At 35.4% G+C, this 17,869-nt stretch overlaps 3 protein-coding genes across 3 annotated transcripts in view; 2 read left to right on the top strand and 1 right to left on the bottom strand.

The window, feature by feature from the left end:
• The window catches only part of eag (potassium voltage-gated channel protein ether a go-go), a 356,292-nt gene that overhangs the window by 261,146 nt on the left and 77,277 nt on the right, over positions 1-17,869 (bottom strand). The window lies entirely within an intron of this gene.
• LOC149415597 (uncharacterized) lies at positions 5,378-7,789 on the top strand. The gene is made up of 3 exons (XM_089642475.1): positions 5,378-5,551; positions 6,856-6,997; positions 7,598-7,789. Exons 1-3 carry the CDS (start codon positions 5,458-5,460, stop codon positions 7,689-7,691), a joined length of 330 nt encoding a protein of 109 aa, XP_089498601.1. The 5' UTR covers positions 5,378-5,457; the 3' UTR covers positions 7,692-7,789.
• LOC149415596 (uncharacterized) lies at positions 12,603-15,602 on the top strand. The gene is made up of 3 exons (XM_089642474.1): positions 12,603-12,789; positions 14,687-14,828; positions 15,411-15,602. Exons 1-3 carry the CDS (start codon positions 12,696-12,698, stop codon positions 15,502-15,504), a joined length of 330 nt encoding a protein of 109 aa, XP_089498600.1. The 5' UTR covers positions 12,603-12,695; the 3' UTR covers positions 15,505-15,602.

Raw genomic sequence — 17,869 nt, 5'->3', positions numbered from 1 at the left:
AAGTATCTAATTCTATGGCCCATATTTTATAATTTAAAAAACAGAATAGCACATATACTAGACCTTTGATTAAAAAAATTATTCGGTTTTGTTTAGTATTTGGCCGTTTTTGTGCCGCGCTGCCGTTCGTTTTAAAATCCATAAGGATTTTTTTTTCTTAAATGCCATATTGTACAGGGTGTTAAGGGACATACTTGAATTACTTTAACCAGTAAATCCTGACATTATTTGGAGTAAAAATGTAAATGAAATTTTGGTCTCCGGTGACATTTTTGACGTTTTTTATTAAAAAAAAATCAGCACTACTCGTAATTGGTCATCTGTGGTCAATTTGATGGGTTGAGTGGTTTCGGCTGAACTACCAGTTAAGAAATGTGGACGATTTGAAAAAAAAAGTCACCGGAGATCAATGGATTATGTAAGGTTGTTTATACACATTTATTGGTAAGGCTCATAGTAGATAGTAAGTATATTAAGATAGTACTCATAGTAGACGGCAAGTTTATGTTGTTAATTTAACTCACAAATAATTGTTAAACTTTAATGGCCCATATTTTCTAATTTAAAACACAAATAAACAAAATTGTAAACATCCTTAGTAGACCTTTTGATAAAAAAATTTGGTTTGTTTAAGAATTTTGGTCTTAAATCCAATAAAACTAATTTTTGTGTGGCTGAACAGGCTTTCCTTCCAAAATCTGTAAGGATGTTTTTCATGCCATGATGTATATTAACTGTTTTTATACCTATTTTGTTGGTTATGTACCTATTTCTCTAATTATGAGATCGACACGTTTTGAACAAGCCTCACTTTTTTTAACTAATAAAGAACTAAATAAATAAAGAAAATAAAAATGTTTTAGACCTTGGCAACAATATTCTGTTTTTACCAAGAAAAAAAGCATTAACGCAAATGTCATAAATTCATTACTCACTTTTAATTATGTTTTCCCTCGACGTTAAGTAACGCATACGACCAAGATGGACGATCTCTTCGCAGGGCTGAAATAATATCTGCGAGCCAAGTATTAAAAATATTTCAAATAAAATTGTTTATTTTTCCAAAAATACCTCATTTGCCTCCAAATGGCTTCTCTAAAGATTTCCCTCGGGGCCTCCTCTATGATGCGTATAATATATCACCCTATCTCTCTCATGTGTCGTCTGTATAAAGAAAATGGCAATAACAATGAAACTGGTAGATACTCTTCAACTCACGTGTTAAATTTAAACAAACCCAAAAAAAACCTTGCAAAACAACATAATTGATAAATTTTATAAAATGCCTATTGAAAGTTAAAAGTACTTGTGTTAATGATTGTTTTTTATTTGAATTTCATTCGATTTAATTAGAATTTTAATTACATACTCGACTCTATCCTAAATGGCAAGCATAAATCCTTCTATTTCTGCGCTCAACTCTCCAATAAACTATCGAAGGAAGCAAACACTTTGTGGCTTGACATTATTACACAAATGAAAAAATATCTTTGTTTTAAACCACTTTATTACATTTATAGACGTCGACCGGTTTCGGTTGAACTCAACCTTCATCAGGACAGTAAAAATATAAACTAAAATATAATACAGAGGAAGATTATTAAGTAAACAATAAAGAAAGAGAAAGTATATAAATGTGAGGGAGAGAGCATCAGGGCAGCGGAGTAGGTAGTGGGGTCGGGGAGGGGTGGGGATTACCCAGGGAGAAAGGAAACATCTTTAAAATAGGGCTTTTAGTGAATTCTATCTGTTTGTTTAAAATTGGGTAATTATTTTTATTTTTACTTGCTTTTGAGATTTCCAATGATTCTAGATTATTGAGACGTATTCCTATTTTATTTTTATGTAGTATTTGAACTCCTGTCGTTCTATTAAATGTATGATTAGTGTTAATTAGGTGTTCGGCGAATTCTGAAAAACCGGTATTTTTTGATATTTCCTGATGGTATTACCGGTATTTCCTGATGAAGGTTGAGTTCAACCGAAACCGGTCGACGTCTATAAATGTAATAAAGTGGTTTAAAACAAAGATATTTTTTCATTTGTGTCTCCAATAAACATTTGATTTAATTAGAATTTGTATTTTGTTTTACTTAAATTCTTTATTATGTATGTCAACCCTTAGATCAGCGACATCATCTGCAATTGGAAGGTTGAAAGAGCCTAAGCGAAATCCGAACACTAAGTTTTGTGATCGTGCATTCGGAGTATCCGGCCCTAAGGCTTGGAATAAACTTCCTATGGAATTGAGATGTATAACCAGCCCAACAGAATTTAGATCCAAACTAAAAACTCACTTTTTCAGACACTCATTTCCATAAATCCGTCATTCTATCCAAATGTTTATTTATTTTCATTTTTTTATACCGTAATTGTTCAATTATCTAGCGATTCCGTTCATTCAATGTTGCTATTGACTTGCCTACCAATGGACAATGGACAATATCAGCGGGAACATAACAAATCAATCGGTTTAATTGTTAGCATATGAATCATCTAAATGCGTTTAAGATTGACTATTGATTTTATTCAATAATTTCATTCATTTAACATATATATCCATCTAACAATAAAAACACCCTAATATAATAGAACTTCCTTCTTCTTCTGGCGTTAGTAAGATTAGATTGTTAATATTAATTTTAGTTATAAGTTGCTAAATATGTAAATACTCGTATATATGAAGTTAAGATATTAGTTATAGGCCTTAGTCGTAAGTCACTAGATATAAGTCTTTGAGATAAGTCAGTAGTTCTAGTATTAACTATTTAAGAAATAAATTTGTACAGCGGCCTTGAGGTGATTTCTCACGAAAACGGCGCTATATAAATTAGCCAAATATTATTATTATTATAAGTGCCCCTAAAGGATCGTCTACACTCAATCTTTCTAGAACAAACTTACTTGATAATAATAATGATTGGATTATTTATATAGCGCCGTTTTCTTGAGAAAATCACCTCAAGGGTGATCAATCTCACTTGAATATACTAAAGAAATCCCTGTTAATTTTGATAGTAATCAATTTGGCACAAACTGATTGCGTATGCAAAACGCTGCGTGAAGACGGATCTACATATCATATTATAAAGACTGTGTTGCATGTGCAATCAGTTTAGGCCAAATATAATTGTTGCCAAAATTAGCATGGAATTCGATAGGAAAATATATATATATATATATAAATATGCGTTTGCGCGGTGGTGTTAAATATAGTGTTTGTGCAAGTAGAATTGAGCGTGTAGATGGACCTTTAGGGGCACTACTGAATACCAGCTGCATTCCCAGCCAAGAAAGCTGTGGACATTTTGTCGATATTGCAAAGTCGTATAAAATATCGTAATATGATGTAGAAATGTAAGAGAAGCTAAAGATACATTAACAAATTAATGTATTATTAGTATTATTAATACATGGCATGTTTACCAAAAAAAAATTGATAAAGGTGTTATTTTTTTATGTGAATAACACACAAGAATTCAAACTGTCAATCCGAAGCCAGTGGGACTTTGGCATCGCCAACCGGGGCAGGTATGTTGTAAGACGAAGTGGGAGGAAGAATATGGGAGATAAAGGTTGGGAACTCTGCACGTTCATATCTGGTCACCATAAATAGCCAAAGCCATTTCAAAGATGACTTCAATTCTGAATAACAGCGATAACTTTGGCGATAACGCGATGTTTAATAATGATTGATGTTTCCAAGCACGTATGCAAGTTGTTTTTATCGAATTTCGGATAAACCCATTTTTTGTTCATAGAAAAATTGTTTACAAGCACAAAATATATTATCTCGGCACTGTTTATCTGTGTTCTGCCGTACTATTTAACCTCTAGTGATAATAATAAAATTTCCAGTTTTTTATTAATTTGTTTATTCGATTTAGGTCTAAAGTACGACAATTTTAAATTAAAGTGATACATAAAAACACATGTATTTCTAACTAATAGTATTTAACAGAAATCCATCAAATAACAAGTTCAAAAAACCATTAATTACGACATGGGTATCAAAGATTCGCCTAAAGAAGCTCTTCCCAGCTTCAAAACAAGTTATATTTGACTTCTTAAGTTAAGTTTAATACAAAATCTATTTTGAATTGTTTCAATTTCATTGAAATGTTGAAATTTCACTGAAAAATGTATAAATTTGACATTTTTGCATACTTCGACATTATCTTTACCTGTCTAAGTCTTGTACAGGGCCATCGAACATAAAGCCTGTGACAGACCACGCTATAAGCGCGTTATATTTTCGTGACTTGGCCTATTTCTGTGTATTGCTCGCCATACACTAGCAATGGGAATGGGATGCGCTGAAATAGAACAAGCTATGATGCGTTTATCGTAATGTGTCGCCTGCCTTATGTTCAAAATAAATACATTGCAACAGAAATTACTTGTTGCCACGAGGAGGCATTCATTTTTTGGATGAGATAAGTGGATCCTCCTAATCCATCAGTCTCGGTGGTTTAATCTGACAGAATGCAAATCCATCGAGTCCAAACTCGCCAAATAGACTCGTTGTCGAGGACATATATGCATTTCTCTGAAATTCGATGACATTACAGTAGTCAATATACGAAATAAATGTCGGTCCTCCCCAATCGGGATTTGGCGTACTCCATTCCCTTGGAAGGAAGGTTCAACCCTCATTAAAACCATTTTTATGTAAAAAAACACATTTAAAAAATTTACAGTATATAGAAAATTGAAAAAAGCAGTATTATTTAAAAAAAAAAACTTTGTTGATTTTTTATCTTCTTACTAGGAGCCATGCCGGATTCAGTGCCGATAAATCGGCGCTCATTGAAATATTATTTTTTACAGTTTAATACATAAAAATACAATAATGGTGTAATAATTTGGTACATAAATTAACTGTATTTGCACTACCTACCTTACCTGGTGTAACCGGGGTAACAGTAATATTTATAATAATCCCAGTCAATAATTCCCAGGATAATTTGTATTTTTATCAGCTAGCAAAATAAGAAAAATTACCCTCAACTTACCTAATTACTACTATCCAATCTGATGTAGACATAAAGGCAATGTAAACGTGCAAAGAAAGGTGCGCGTTGAATCAAAAACTTGTGATCTAGGAGGTTTTATTTGAATTTACTCATCATGGTAATGTTATTTTCCTTAAGGTTAGAAAAACGGGTTAATGTTAAAATAAAATTTGACCTAGTGTAGCGCCTTGTGGAACTCCGTAATTCGCTTAAAATGGTTCACTTCTTTCTTCATCGGGTTTGGTCCTATTTTCAATGTAGTTTTTATACCACTGGAGCGGTTTTACCCAACAAATTATGTACCTATACTCGTATTACGCGACTCCACTATCTGTAGGTATGTCTTATTATAAATACGAACGATTTTTCAATTAATCGTCAGTCTGCGAATTTCTCCTTGACTTCGAAAAAGTTAAAACTTCACTTTTAAATCAAATTAAAAATGCAATTCAAATTCCTATTTTTCATTGTGGCGACGTTCTTGGTGATGGAGTCGAATGCATACATTCGTCGTGAGTTTATACCCGTCAATGCCGGTAAGATCTCATAATTTACCAACATTCATCATATAAAAAGCATTAATATTTCACAGAAAATTATTTTTTATCGTGAGTAACGAGGCTGAGTCCTTTTTGGAATATATTTAAAGTTCGGCGTTTTATACTTAATATATCCTGTGTGTTTGTTAAATTTTACCATTTGTTTTGGGAACATCAAATTTTACTTTTTATTTTTGGAATAACTTAATGATTTAAACCTCAAAATTAATATTTGATTAATGAAGATAATGTTAGTGCTTCTTAAACGAAAATTTTAAACAAAAAAATCAGAAAAGATACGGTCACATCTAGGACCCTTGCCGGGGCTGCTAAGATTCAACAGAATAGTATCTTGATTTCGGAAAATCTCGTTGCTTTTCATTCAAGGCAAACGTTATTACTAATATTTCGTATTCGTATTTCACGATTATTTTAATGATTTTCGTCTTCTGTAATATGTTTCATCTTTAAGCGACGTCTTCGTAAACACCTCTATAAATTATTTTATTTCGAGTGTCAAAATTCTGCGTACTTTTGGGTCCATCCAACTGACAGTGGCGCCAGAAAGAAAACAGATCGTCCATTCTAAGATTTAATCATATTATATTTTTTTACTCTGAACCGCTTTCCAAGAAGTGGTACTCTTTTTCATAAATCTTGAAAGACAAAAGACTTGATATAATTAACATACCTCTGCATGAGCGTAACATCCATTCACATTTTATGTTTGTTCAAGTTGTTCAAGTCAGCACAAAAATTGTAACGAGCTACCGGTATCTGATTTTCCTCCTTCATATAATCCGGGCTTCTTCAAGACCCTCATTAAAAAATCCCTTCCTACAGTTCCTACCTTAACCCGCCTCACAAAACTGCCCAACCGGTGGCAAAATTGTTCCCTATACTGTTCCTTTTACTGTACTGATTATTATTATAAGTTACGTAAATTTTTATGGTATTGAAAACTAAACCTAATTTACGTGAGCACAGTCTAAATACATCGATTGTAAGATTGTAATGGTAGGCTTGAAACGTTAAATGAAATGGCTTTAGCCGTTGTTGGTGGCCAGATCTTCATAGCCAGGTACTTCCCCACTTTTATCTCCTTCCCCTCCCCACTACCTTCGGTCTCACAACATACCCCAATAGGGTACATCCTATTATCCCATAGTTTCACTGGTTTCTGGTGATCGGAAATGGTTGGGAATCTTGTGCGGTATTCACTAAAAATAAAATATATACTTTTTATATATCTTTTTTGACTTTTTAGTATTCTCACATTTTGTTTGTTTTTATTTCCACAGCCTATCCCGGCAAGTGTTTCTTGGAGAAATACAACATGGTGCTTGAGTTTGAAAAGGACTACCCACTTCCCAGGAAATGTGGACGTGCGACTTGCGACTCCGTATTACACCCTGGAAATAAATATGAACTCTTAATTGAAGGGTAGCGCAAAAAATCAAATTATTTATTTATTCACCAGTTATCATACTATTTAAAAGAAGCAGCCAACGGAGGACTTCTGTTAACAACCACCATTTACCCATCGACGGTTAAAGGACGAACTGTATTACTCATTATTCAATCCATCTGTTTTTTTGTGCCCAAACCAGGACTTTAAACATATTTTAAAGCCTTGTTCGCCAATATTTTTTTTATGAAACGTGCATAATTTCAATTTGGGAGGCGGGTATGGGTACCGCCGCCCCAGGAACCGTTTATTGGATCAAGTGTTAGGCATCTAATTTATTAATTATCTAAGGTCGGTGACTTAGCAGTGCCCAGATTCATGGGTGAGGTTTCTCTAGGTCCCCGCTGTAAATTTGTCAGCACACTTACTGCGTGGTGGGCCGTATCGGGAGGCAGACCATTTGACCTCTCCAACAAGACTCTCCCGACCCATCACTTCATACCGTAGTGTGAGAGATAGATTCATACGTCCGTCACCCACTGACCGGGCGGCGAATGCGGCGGGAAATTAAAAGAGATTATGTATGAAAACTTTACTAAAAACGAAAAACTAAAAATTATAAATGCTTGTTTCAGATGCAGTCTAATTGCAGCTAAACCTGAATGCAAGCTTAGCGACGTAGATCTTAGCAAGGTCTTCCCGAAATGTTGCCCCAAGGAAATCTGTTAAACTATACGGCCTTCACCAAGACCAAACATCCTGCAATAAATACTTCGTTTTATTGTATTTTTGAGGCATTTTAATAAACATGCAACTTTCAACATTCATTTTGTGTTTCCACTTTTATTATTATTCCACCCTAACAGATGACTATGTGACAGATCTTATGCTTAAATTTTTTGTTATTGGTTCAATTTTGGATTTAAGGCTGGCAAGACTGGTTTACTGGTTGGAGCAGGTGGATGAGTTTGTGTATTTAGGAGAGATGGGAAGGCTGACAGAGATATTGAAAGAAGAGTAAATGCATGTAACTCCATTAATGGAGGACTGAACGCAGTTGGCGCTAACAAAAAATTCTCCAAAGAAGCGAAGTTAACAGTCCACAATGGAGTGCTGGTACCTACCCTGATGTATGGAAGTGAGGCATGGAACTGGCAAAGAAAGGATGAAAGTAGATTGAATGCTGTTGAAATGAGATCCCTGAGGCGTATGTGTGGTAAAACCATGTATGATCGTTTGAGGAATGTGGAGATCCGCAAAGAGTTCAAGGCTGATGTAAGCGTAATGAGTAAGGTCAAGAAAGGGACGCTTAGATGGTTTGGGCATGTAGAGCGAATGAGCGAAGAAAGGAGTGTAAGTAGAATATACGATGAAAATGTGAATGGTAGCAGAAGTCGGGGACACCCGAGGAAGACATGGCACGACCAAGTGAATCAGATACTTTAGTCGGGCCATGTCAAGAGTCAGAACAATAGAAGAATATGTATGAGACGATGTATGAATGTGAATGAGGCAAGGAGTGTGTGCTAAGACAAGTTGTTTGGCGGTCCGTCCTCTCTGCCTACCCCTGCGGGGAAACGGCGTGATGGTTAGTTAGTTAGTTAGTTAAGACTGGTTAACCAATCTATCGAATGCCTTATCTTATATAATGCCTATTGGTGGCCAGGTATGAATAGTCAGGAACATCATCAACATCCTCTACCCTTTCTGATTACTTTCCTCACATCCCTTCAGCCTCACAAAACACCCCAATTGTTCCACTAGTTCCGGGCAGATATAATAAAAAAAGACAATCTAAATCCATCTTGGCAAATCTTCCTTCCTGTCTACACCATATATTGGCAAGAAATACCGTGTGATATCAAAGTGGATTTCCAACTGCACAAATAGTGGGTGTTTTTTTAAATAACTCCCTACCGCAACCATACCTTTGTCATCTTTAAGGAAGTTGGGCGGAGATTCTTTTTGAAGAGAGGAAGATGCAGACAGATCGTACCACAGCCGAGTTATTATATAATTAACATACCTTTCGATGAGCGGAACACCCATTCACATTTGGTGTTTGAAGAGAAGAAGATGTAAGCAAATCTTACCTAAGAGTTGTTTTAACCAATGACATTGTAAAACGATTCGTAGGAACGACCCGGGCTCATGTGACAAATATCAGCACTGTTGGGCAGGCGTTTGGTATGGTTCCCTCGTGTGAGCCGTTGCCGAATGAATCAATGACGCCAGCTTCTCGGAGCACCTTCCATTCGAAAACCGGTAGAATAAGGATTACATCAATTTGGGGCATGATGTTAGGCTAATCGAGATGTGAAGGGGAACAGATAAGGAATAGGACGTTTGGTAAGTTCCTGACCATTTCATGCAACGTAACTATTCACTTGAGATTAAGGCCTTTAAAAAACTCTTAAAGGCAGTGCAATATACTACACATGCCGGCATACAAGCATTTCTGTGAAAATGGATTACGTTACAGCAATTAATATACGACATAAATGTCAATCTTTTCAAATCGTGATTTGGCGCAGTTTTCAGCGGAGTTTATTCCAGTCCCTGGGAGGAAAATTCAATCCTCAGACAATCCAAAAGAAACTTTGTAATTGGTTAATACCTGGCCCAAGAGATGGCGCAACCAGGTCGAAAATTGAAAATAGATATATATTTATAAGAAAGTTTATATATATATAGATACGTGCCATATTTTTGTTCGATTGGTATGAACATAACACGTCGTTATTATTTATATCAATCCTTTGAGCAAAGATTATGGTATTATTTCCGTCTCAAAAGTCTTCTTTGAATGATTCTTTAATTAATCTACAGTTTGCGAATTCCTCCTTGACTTCGCATAAGTTAAAACTTCATTTTAAATCAATTTATTAATTAACAAAAATGCAATTCAAATTCCAATTTTTCATTTTGGCGACGTTCTTGGTGATGGAGTCGAATGCATACCTTCTTCGTGATTCTATTCCCGCCAACGGTAAGATCTCATGTGTATTCACATTTTTTATCAAATCAAAAGCATTAATGTTTGACTTTTTTCTATCTTGAGTAACGAGAGGCTTCAGTTGAATAGTTTTTGGATCAAATTTAAAGTTGGAAGTTTAATACTTATTGTGTGTGTGCTTGTTTCATTTGACTATTAGTTTTGCGGAGATCGAATTTTACCCCTGTCGCTTATTCCGTTTTAATAGAAATAACACTAAGCCACTTGCCATTAAATGTTTTTAATTTTCTACAAGCATGAAAGAATTACCGCATAACATTGTCTTTTTTAATGGCTGATACACATTCCTAGAATTGCGAAAAATGTGACAGTAATTGGATTCCTCTTAGGTACTACACCATGAGAACGTTCATGTGTAATGAAGTGGATTGAACCCTCAACGGCTGGGTGGCTATTGTAGCCCATAGATACTTTAAGTAACGCCCTGGCAAAATACCACCATTCAGAATTGAAACGTTGCTTGAAATGGCTTTTGCCGTGTTCGGTGTCCAGATCATAATAGCCAGGTACTTCTCCACTTCTTCCCAATCTCCTTTCTCGCACATATACCATCATCCTCATAACATACCCCAATCGATGATGCCGTGGTCACTTTGTTTAACTTGTTAGTATTTTCACAATTTGACAAGTGTTTTTATGAGAAATACAGCATGGTGCTTGAGTTTGGCTATAAAGGGCTACACAGTCCCCAGGATTTGTGAACGCGCGACTTGCGAATCTGTCTTACACACTGGAAATAATCTCTATCAATTATTTTTTTGCTAAGTTCTTTACTAAATGTCACGTGTTTTTTGCAGTTAATTTACAGTAACATAAAGATACTTCAATTACTCAAACACAAATGGTTTCTACCAACTTTAATTTTCTAAATTATCTAAAAAGATGCTGTCTAGATTGCATTTAGTTCGGGTTGAATCTTGCGATCATACATAAAGATAGTTGCCAATAAAAATGAAGACAATGTTGGTAGTTCTTATTCGAAGTATGATACAATTAAAAGTGACCGAAGGGGATAGGGTCCCATTAGCTCAGTGGTAGAGCGGTGCCCCGGCAAGGCAAGGGTCCTGTGTTCGAGTCCTAGATGTGACCGTATGCTTTTCTAATTTTTCTGTTTCAGATTTTCGTTTAGAAATCGCTAATATTGTCTTCAATAATTAAATATTATTATTATTGTTAATAAATGAGATGTATGCCAAAACAAACAAAATTAAAAGTGATTTAAACAAAGTGTTTTTAATTATTTCATTAAAATTAATATAGATTCGATTTTTTTATGTGGATACCTACCACACAAGAATTCAAACTACGAGTATCAATCCTAAACCATTTGGACTGTGGCATTGCCAATTGGGGCAGGTATATTGTGAGAATGAAGTGGTAGGAAGAATATAGGGAGAAAAGGTTGGGTTCGGTTTATCCAAAGATATTAGAAGAACGAGATGTGCTACGCGCAGTTCGTACTGAGAGGAATTGTTTTGCCGAGTGTCGCCGGTTTTGTTCACCAATACTACTGCACACCTTCGCTTGCGCTAAGGTATCCGCACTAATACATAGAACAGATTTCTGTGCGTACACGTCCCGATACCGTTCAAAGTACCCTAATTAGGTAGTACTCCGGCTACGGTACGGCGGCCAACATAGCATATCTCGTTCTTCTAATATCTTTGGGTTTATCTGGTCACCATATATAGCCAAAGCCATTTCAATGCATTTCTCTGAAATTCGATGACATTACAGCAGTCAATATACGAAATAATTGCCGGTCCTCCCCAGTCGAGATTTGGTTCAGTTTACTCCATTCCCTTGGGAGGATGGTTCAATCCTCATACAAACCATTTTTTATGTTTAAAGAGACACATTTAAAAAATTTACAGTATTTTAAAATACAGTCAGGGAGAAAAGTTCAAACTACACCACAAAAACTCTGAAATTGGCTACTAGCTGGTCCAAGAGATGACGCAACTACGTCGAAAATAGAAAACAGGGAATATTATTAAAAACGTTGTTGTTTACGGTTTGATTTTTTATCTATGTAGTAGCCATGTCCGCTTCAGTGCCGATAAATCGGCGTTCATTGAAATCTTATTTTTTACAGTTTCATTCATAAAAATACAATAATGGTATAACAATTTGGTACATAAATTAATTGTATTTGCACTACCTACCTTACCTGGTGTAATCGGGGTGACAGGAATGTACAATAGATATTTCTAATAATCCCGGTCAATAATTCCCAGGAGTATTTGAATTTTTATCAGCTAGCAAAGGAAGAACAATTAACCTCAGCTTAACCAATTACCAGTATCCTATCTGATGTTGACATAAAGGCAAAGTAGACGTGTGAAGAAAAGTCTGTGTTGAATCAAAAACTTGTGATCTTTGAAGGATTGGAATTATCTCATCACGTTACTGGTATTTTCCTTGAGGTTTAAAAAACGAGTTAAAGTTATAATAAAATTTGACGTAGTGTACCGCCTTGTGGAACTTCATAATTCACTTACAATGATTCACTTCGTTCTTCATCGGGTTTGGTCCTATTTTCAATGCAGCTTTTATACCACTGGAGCGGTTTTACCCAAAAAATTATGCAAATCCACTTACCTGTAAGTTTTAGTATAAATACGAACGATTCTTTAATTAAACGTCAGTTTGTGAATTCCTCTTTGACTTCGCAAAAGTTAAAATTCATTTTTAAATCAAATTAAAAATTTACAAAAATGCAATTCAAATTCCTATTTTTCATTTTGGCGACGTTCTTGGTGATGGAGTCGAATGCATACATTCGTCGTGTTTTTATACCCGTCAACGCCGGTAAGATCTCATAATATGTATTAACATTTTTTATCATATAAAAAGCATTAAAAATTCACAGAAAATTATTTTTTTATCGTGAGTACCGAGGCTGAGTCCTTTTTTGGAATATATTTAAAGTTCGGCGTTTTATTTTTAATATATCCTGTGTGTTTGTTTAATTTTACCATTTGTTTTGGGAACTTTACTTTTTAATATTTGGAATAACTTAATGAGTAAAACCTCAAATTTTAAAGTTGAATTATTGAAGAAAATATTAGCGATTCTTAAACGAAAATTTTAAACAAAAAAATTAGAAAAAGATACGGTCACATCTAGGACCCTTGCTTTGCCGGGGCACCGCTCTACCAACTGAGCAAATGGGACCATATCTCCTTCGGTCATACTTAACTGCATCATACTTCAAATAAGAAAAACCAATGGAGACAATGTTGGTAGTTCTTATTTGAAGTATGATACAGTTAAATATGACCCGAGGAGATATGGTCCCATTAGCTCAGTTGGTAGAGCGGTGCCCCGGCAAGGCAATGGTTCTGGGTGTGGCCGTACTTTTTCTGATTTTTCTGTTTCAAATTTTCATTTAGGTAGCGCAAATATTATCTTAAATAGGTAAAAATCAATTTTTACCCCTGTTGCTGTTTCTGTTACGAACTTTTAGTTTAATTAGCTAAAAAAACTGTAAGCACATTGACTTTAGGTGGTAATTTCTGCAAGCAGAAAAGAATTACTGTATATAAATAAATATATTAATTGCCGGAAACCCGGGCGTTTATTGCAATTACATGATCAATATTACAAATGTGAAAGTAACCCGCCTCACTAGAAGATTTCTGTTCTGAGGCGGGTACATATATATGCTTACACATTCACATACATTTATACAAATATATATATCAATATATACATGGAGCATTCCATATTTAGTTACATAAAAACAGGAATTTCGTGGGAAGTTTAAATTAACAAAATGGTAGCGTCTAAATCTCATAATAATAACATATCAAAAAATAGTTTAAACAACAGTATTAGGTATTGATAAATTAGGCATGCGTAAAACATAGGCAGTTTTAATAAGAAAGAGTAAATCACTATAAATGTAAATAACACATGTTTGTAAATAAGGAATGAGAATTAGACTAAGAAGGGATTGCTAGAAATTTTCTGATGCATGCCCTTTTTTATGTAGTAACCATGTGTTGAAATGTTTAAGTAAACTGTTTGGGTATTTATGAGTGTTGCAGTAAGTGGTTTCTTTTAGGAAGGTGTTGAAGATGTAAGGTTCTAGGAAGGATTCGTGCTTTTGGCAAAGGTTGAATTAATTTTTGGCACTTGAAGTTGATTCTGTGATTTAGCCCTTGTGTTATGTGGGTGAGTTACGTGGCATGGTGAGGATTTTATGCAGTTTATTTGAATGATCTTTTTAATGAATAGTTTCCTAATATCTAGTATATTATTTGTAATTAGGAGATTTTCCGTTGGATGCATATATGGTTTTCTTGGACATAATCCTGTATATTCTCCTTTTTAAAGAAAGATAAAATTTCCTCGAATTACAATAAACGTGACAATATTTGAATTCCTCTTAATACACCATAATAGAAAAGTTCCATGTGGGGTTGTAAGGATTGAAACTTTATTGGCTAGGTGGCTAATATCGCGAGTAGTGGAATATACACTCAGTATCGCCCTGGTAAAAGACCACCATTTAGAATTGAAACGTTGCTTGAAAAGGCTTAAACCATGTTTAGTGACCAGATCTGAATTTGGCGGTTGGAAGAAGTTGGGACTCTTGTGCGGTTTTCATAAAATTGAATAAATTACAAAAAATGCTCAATTTTTTTGCTAATCTTGTTGACTTTTTAGTATTCTTATACTTTATTTGTTTTTATTTCCACAGACCATCCCGACAAGTGCTTCTGGAAGAAAAACGACATGGTGCTTGAATTCGGCAAAGCATATCCAGTCCCTGAGAAATGTGAACGTGTGACTTGCGACTCCGTATTACACCCTGAAAATGAATATGAACTCGTCATTGAAGGGTAACGCAATAAATCAAATTATTTATTTATTCACCAGTTATCATACTATTTGAGAGAAGCAGCCAACGGTGGACTTCTGTTACCAACCTCCATTTACCCATCTACAGTTAAAGGACGTACTCTTTTAATTCTATTACTCATTATTCAATCCATCTGTTCTTTGTGCCCAAAATACATTTGATTGCCTTGTTCGGCAATATTTCAATTTGGGAGGCAGGTCTGGGTACCGCCGCTCCAGGAACCATTTATTGGATAACCAACACCTCAAGTGTTAAGTTACGACCAGTGACTTAGTAGGGTGCCCAGGTTCATGGGTGAGGTTTTTCTAGATCTCGGCGGATTCGTCAGCCCACTTATTGCGTGGCGGGCCGTGTCGGGAGGGAGACCATTTGACCTCTCCAGCAGAACTCTCCCGACCCATCACCTTGCACCGTAGTAGGAGGGATGGATACATACGTCCGTCACTCCAAGACCCACTGACCGAATCAGACAGGCATTTTCAAATGCGGCGGGAAAGTGAAAGATTATGTGTGAAAACTATACTAAAAACGTGTAACTAAAAATTATGAATGCTTGTTTCAGATGCCTTCAAATTGAAGTAAAACCTGAATGCAAGCTTAGCGACGTAGATCTTAGCAAGGTCTTCCCGAAATGTTGCCCCAAGGAAATCTGTTAAACTATACGGCCTTCACCAAGACCAAACATCCTGCAATAAATACTTCGTTTTATTGTATTTTTGAGGCATTTCAATAAACATGCAACTTTCAACATTCATTTTGTGTTTCCACTTTTATTTTCATTCCCTTTCTGATTACTTTCCTCACATCCCTTCAGCCTCACAAAACACCCCAATTGTTCCACTAGTTCCGGACAGATAATATAATAAAAAACGACAATCTAAATCCATCTTGGCAAATCTTCCTTCCTGTCTACATCATATATTGGCAATAAATACCGTGTAATGTCAAAGTGGATTTCCAACTGCACAAATAGTGGGTGTTTTTTTAAATAACTCCTTACAGCAACCATACCTATGTCATCTTTAAGGACGTTGGGCGGAGATTCTTTTTGAAGAGAGGAAGATGCAGACAGATCGTACCACAGCCGAGTTATTATATAATTAACATACCTATCGATGAGCGGAACACCCATTCACATTTGGTGTTTGAAGAGAAGAAGATGTAAGCAAATCTTACCTAAGAGTTGTTTTAACCAATGACATTGTAAAACGATTCGTAGGAACGACCCGGGCTCATGTGACAAATATCAGCACTGTTGGGCAGGCGTTTGGTATGGTTCCCTCGTGTGAGCCGTTGCCGAATGAATCAATGACGCCAGCTTCTCGGAGCACCTTCCATTCGAAAACCGGTAGAATAAGGATTACATCAATTTGGGGCATGATGTTAGGCTAATCGAGATGTGAAGGGGAACAGATAAGGAATAGGACGTTTGGTAAGTTCCTGACCATTTCATGCAACGTAACTATTCACTTGAGATTAAGGCCTTTAAAAAACTCTTAAAGGCAGTGCAATATACTACACATGCCGGCATACAAGCATTTCTGTGAAAATGGATTACGTTACAGCAGTTAATATACGACATAAATGTCAATCTTTTCAAATCGTGATTTGGCGCAGTTTTCAGCGGAGTTTATTCCAGTCCCTGGGGAGGAATATTCAATCCTCAGACAAACCAAAAAAAACTTTGTAATTGGTTAATACCTGGCCCAAGAGATGGCGCAACCAGGTCGAAAATTGAAAATAGATATATATTTATAAGAAAGTTTATATATATATAGATACGTGCCACATTTTTGTTCGATTGGTATGAACATAACACGTCGTTATTATTTATATCAATCCTTTGAGCAAAGATTATGGTATTATTTCCGTCTCAAAAGTCTTCTTTGAATGATTCTTTAATTAATCTACAGTTTGCGAATTCCTCCTTGACTTCGCATAAGTTAAAACTTCATTTTAAATCAATTTATTAATTAACAAAAATGCAATTCAAATTCCAATTTTTCATTTTGGCGACGTTCTTGGTGATGGAGTCGAATGCATACCTTCTTCGTGATTCTATTCCCGCCAACGGTAAGATCTCATGTGTATTCACATTTTTTATCAAATCAAAAGCATTAATGTTTGACTTTTTTCTATCTTGAGTAACGAGAGGCTTCAGTTGAATAGTTTTTGGATCAAATTTAAAGTTGGAAGTTTAATACTTATTGTGTGTGTGCTTGTTTCATTTGACTATTAGTTTTGCGGAGATCGAATTTTACCCCTGTCGCTTATTCCGTTTTAATAGAAATAACACTAAGCCACTTGCCATTAAGTGTTTTTAATTTTCTACAAGCATGAATGAATTACCGCATAACATTGTCTTTTTTAATGGCTGATACACATTCCTAGAATTGCGAAAAATGTGACAGTAATTGGATTCCTCTTAGGTACTACACCATGAGAACGATCATGTGTAATGAAGTGGATTGAACCCTCAACGGCTGGGTGGCTATTGTAGCCCATAGATACTTTAAGTAACGCCCTGGCAAAATACCACCATTCAGAATTGAAACGTTGCTTGAAATGGCTTTTGCCGTGTTCGGTGTCCAGATCATAATAGCCAGGTACTTCTCCACTTCTTCCCAATCTCCTTTCTCGGACATATACCATCATCCTCATAACATACCCCAATCGATGATGCCGTGGTCACTTTGTTTAACTTGTTAGTATTTTCACAATTTGACAAGTGTTTTTATGAGAAATACAGCATGGTGCTTGAGTTTGGCTATAAAGGGCTACACATTCCCCAGGATCTGTGAACGCGCGACTTGCGAATCTGTCTTACACACTGGAAATAATCTCCATCAATTATTTTTTTGCTAAGTTTTTTACTAAATATCACGTGTTTTTTACAAATAATTTACTGTAACATAAAGATACTTCAATTACTCAAACACAAATGGTTTCTACCAACTTAAAATATCTAAATTATCTAAAAAAATGCTGTCTAGATTGCATTTGAAGACAATGTTGGTAGTT

The sequence above is a fragment of the Hesperophylax consimilis genome, chromosome 18 (genome assembly GCF_061612785.1).
Source record: "Hesperophylax consimilis isolate HC1 chromosome 18, BYU_Hcon_1.0, whole genome shotgun sequence".
Taxonomy (NCBI): domain Eukaryota; kingdom Metazoa; phylum Arthropoda; class Insecta; order Trichoptera; family Limnephilidae; genus Hesperophylax; species Hesperophylax consimilis.
This window is presented reverse-complemented; position numbering and strand designations above follow the sequence as displayed.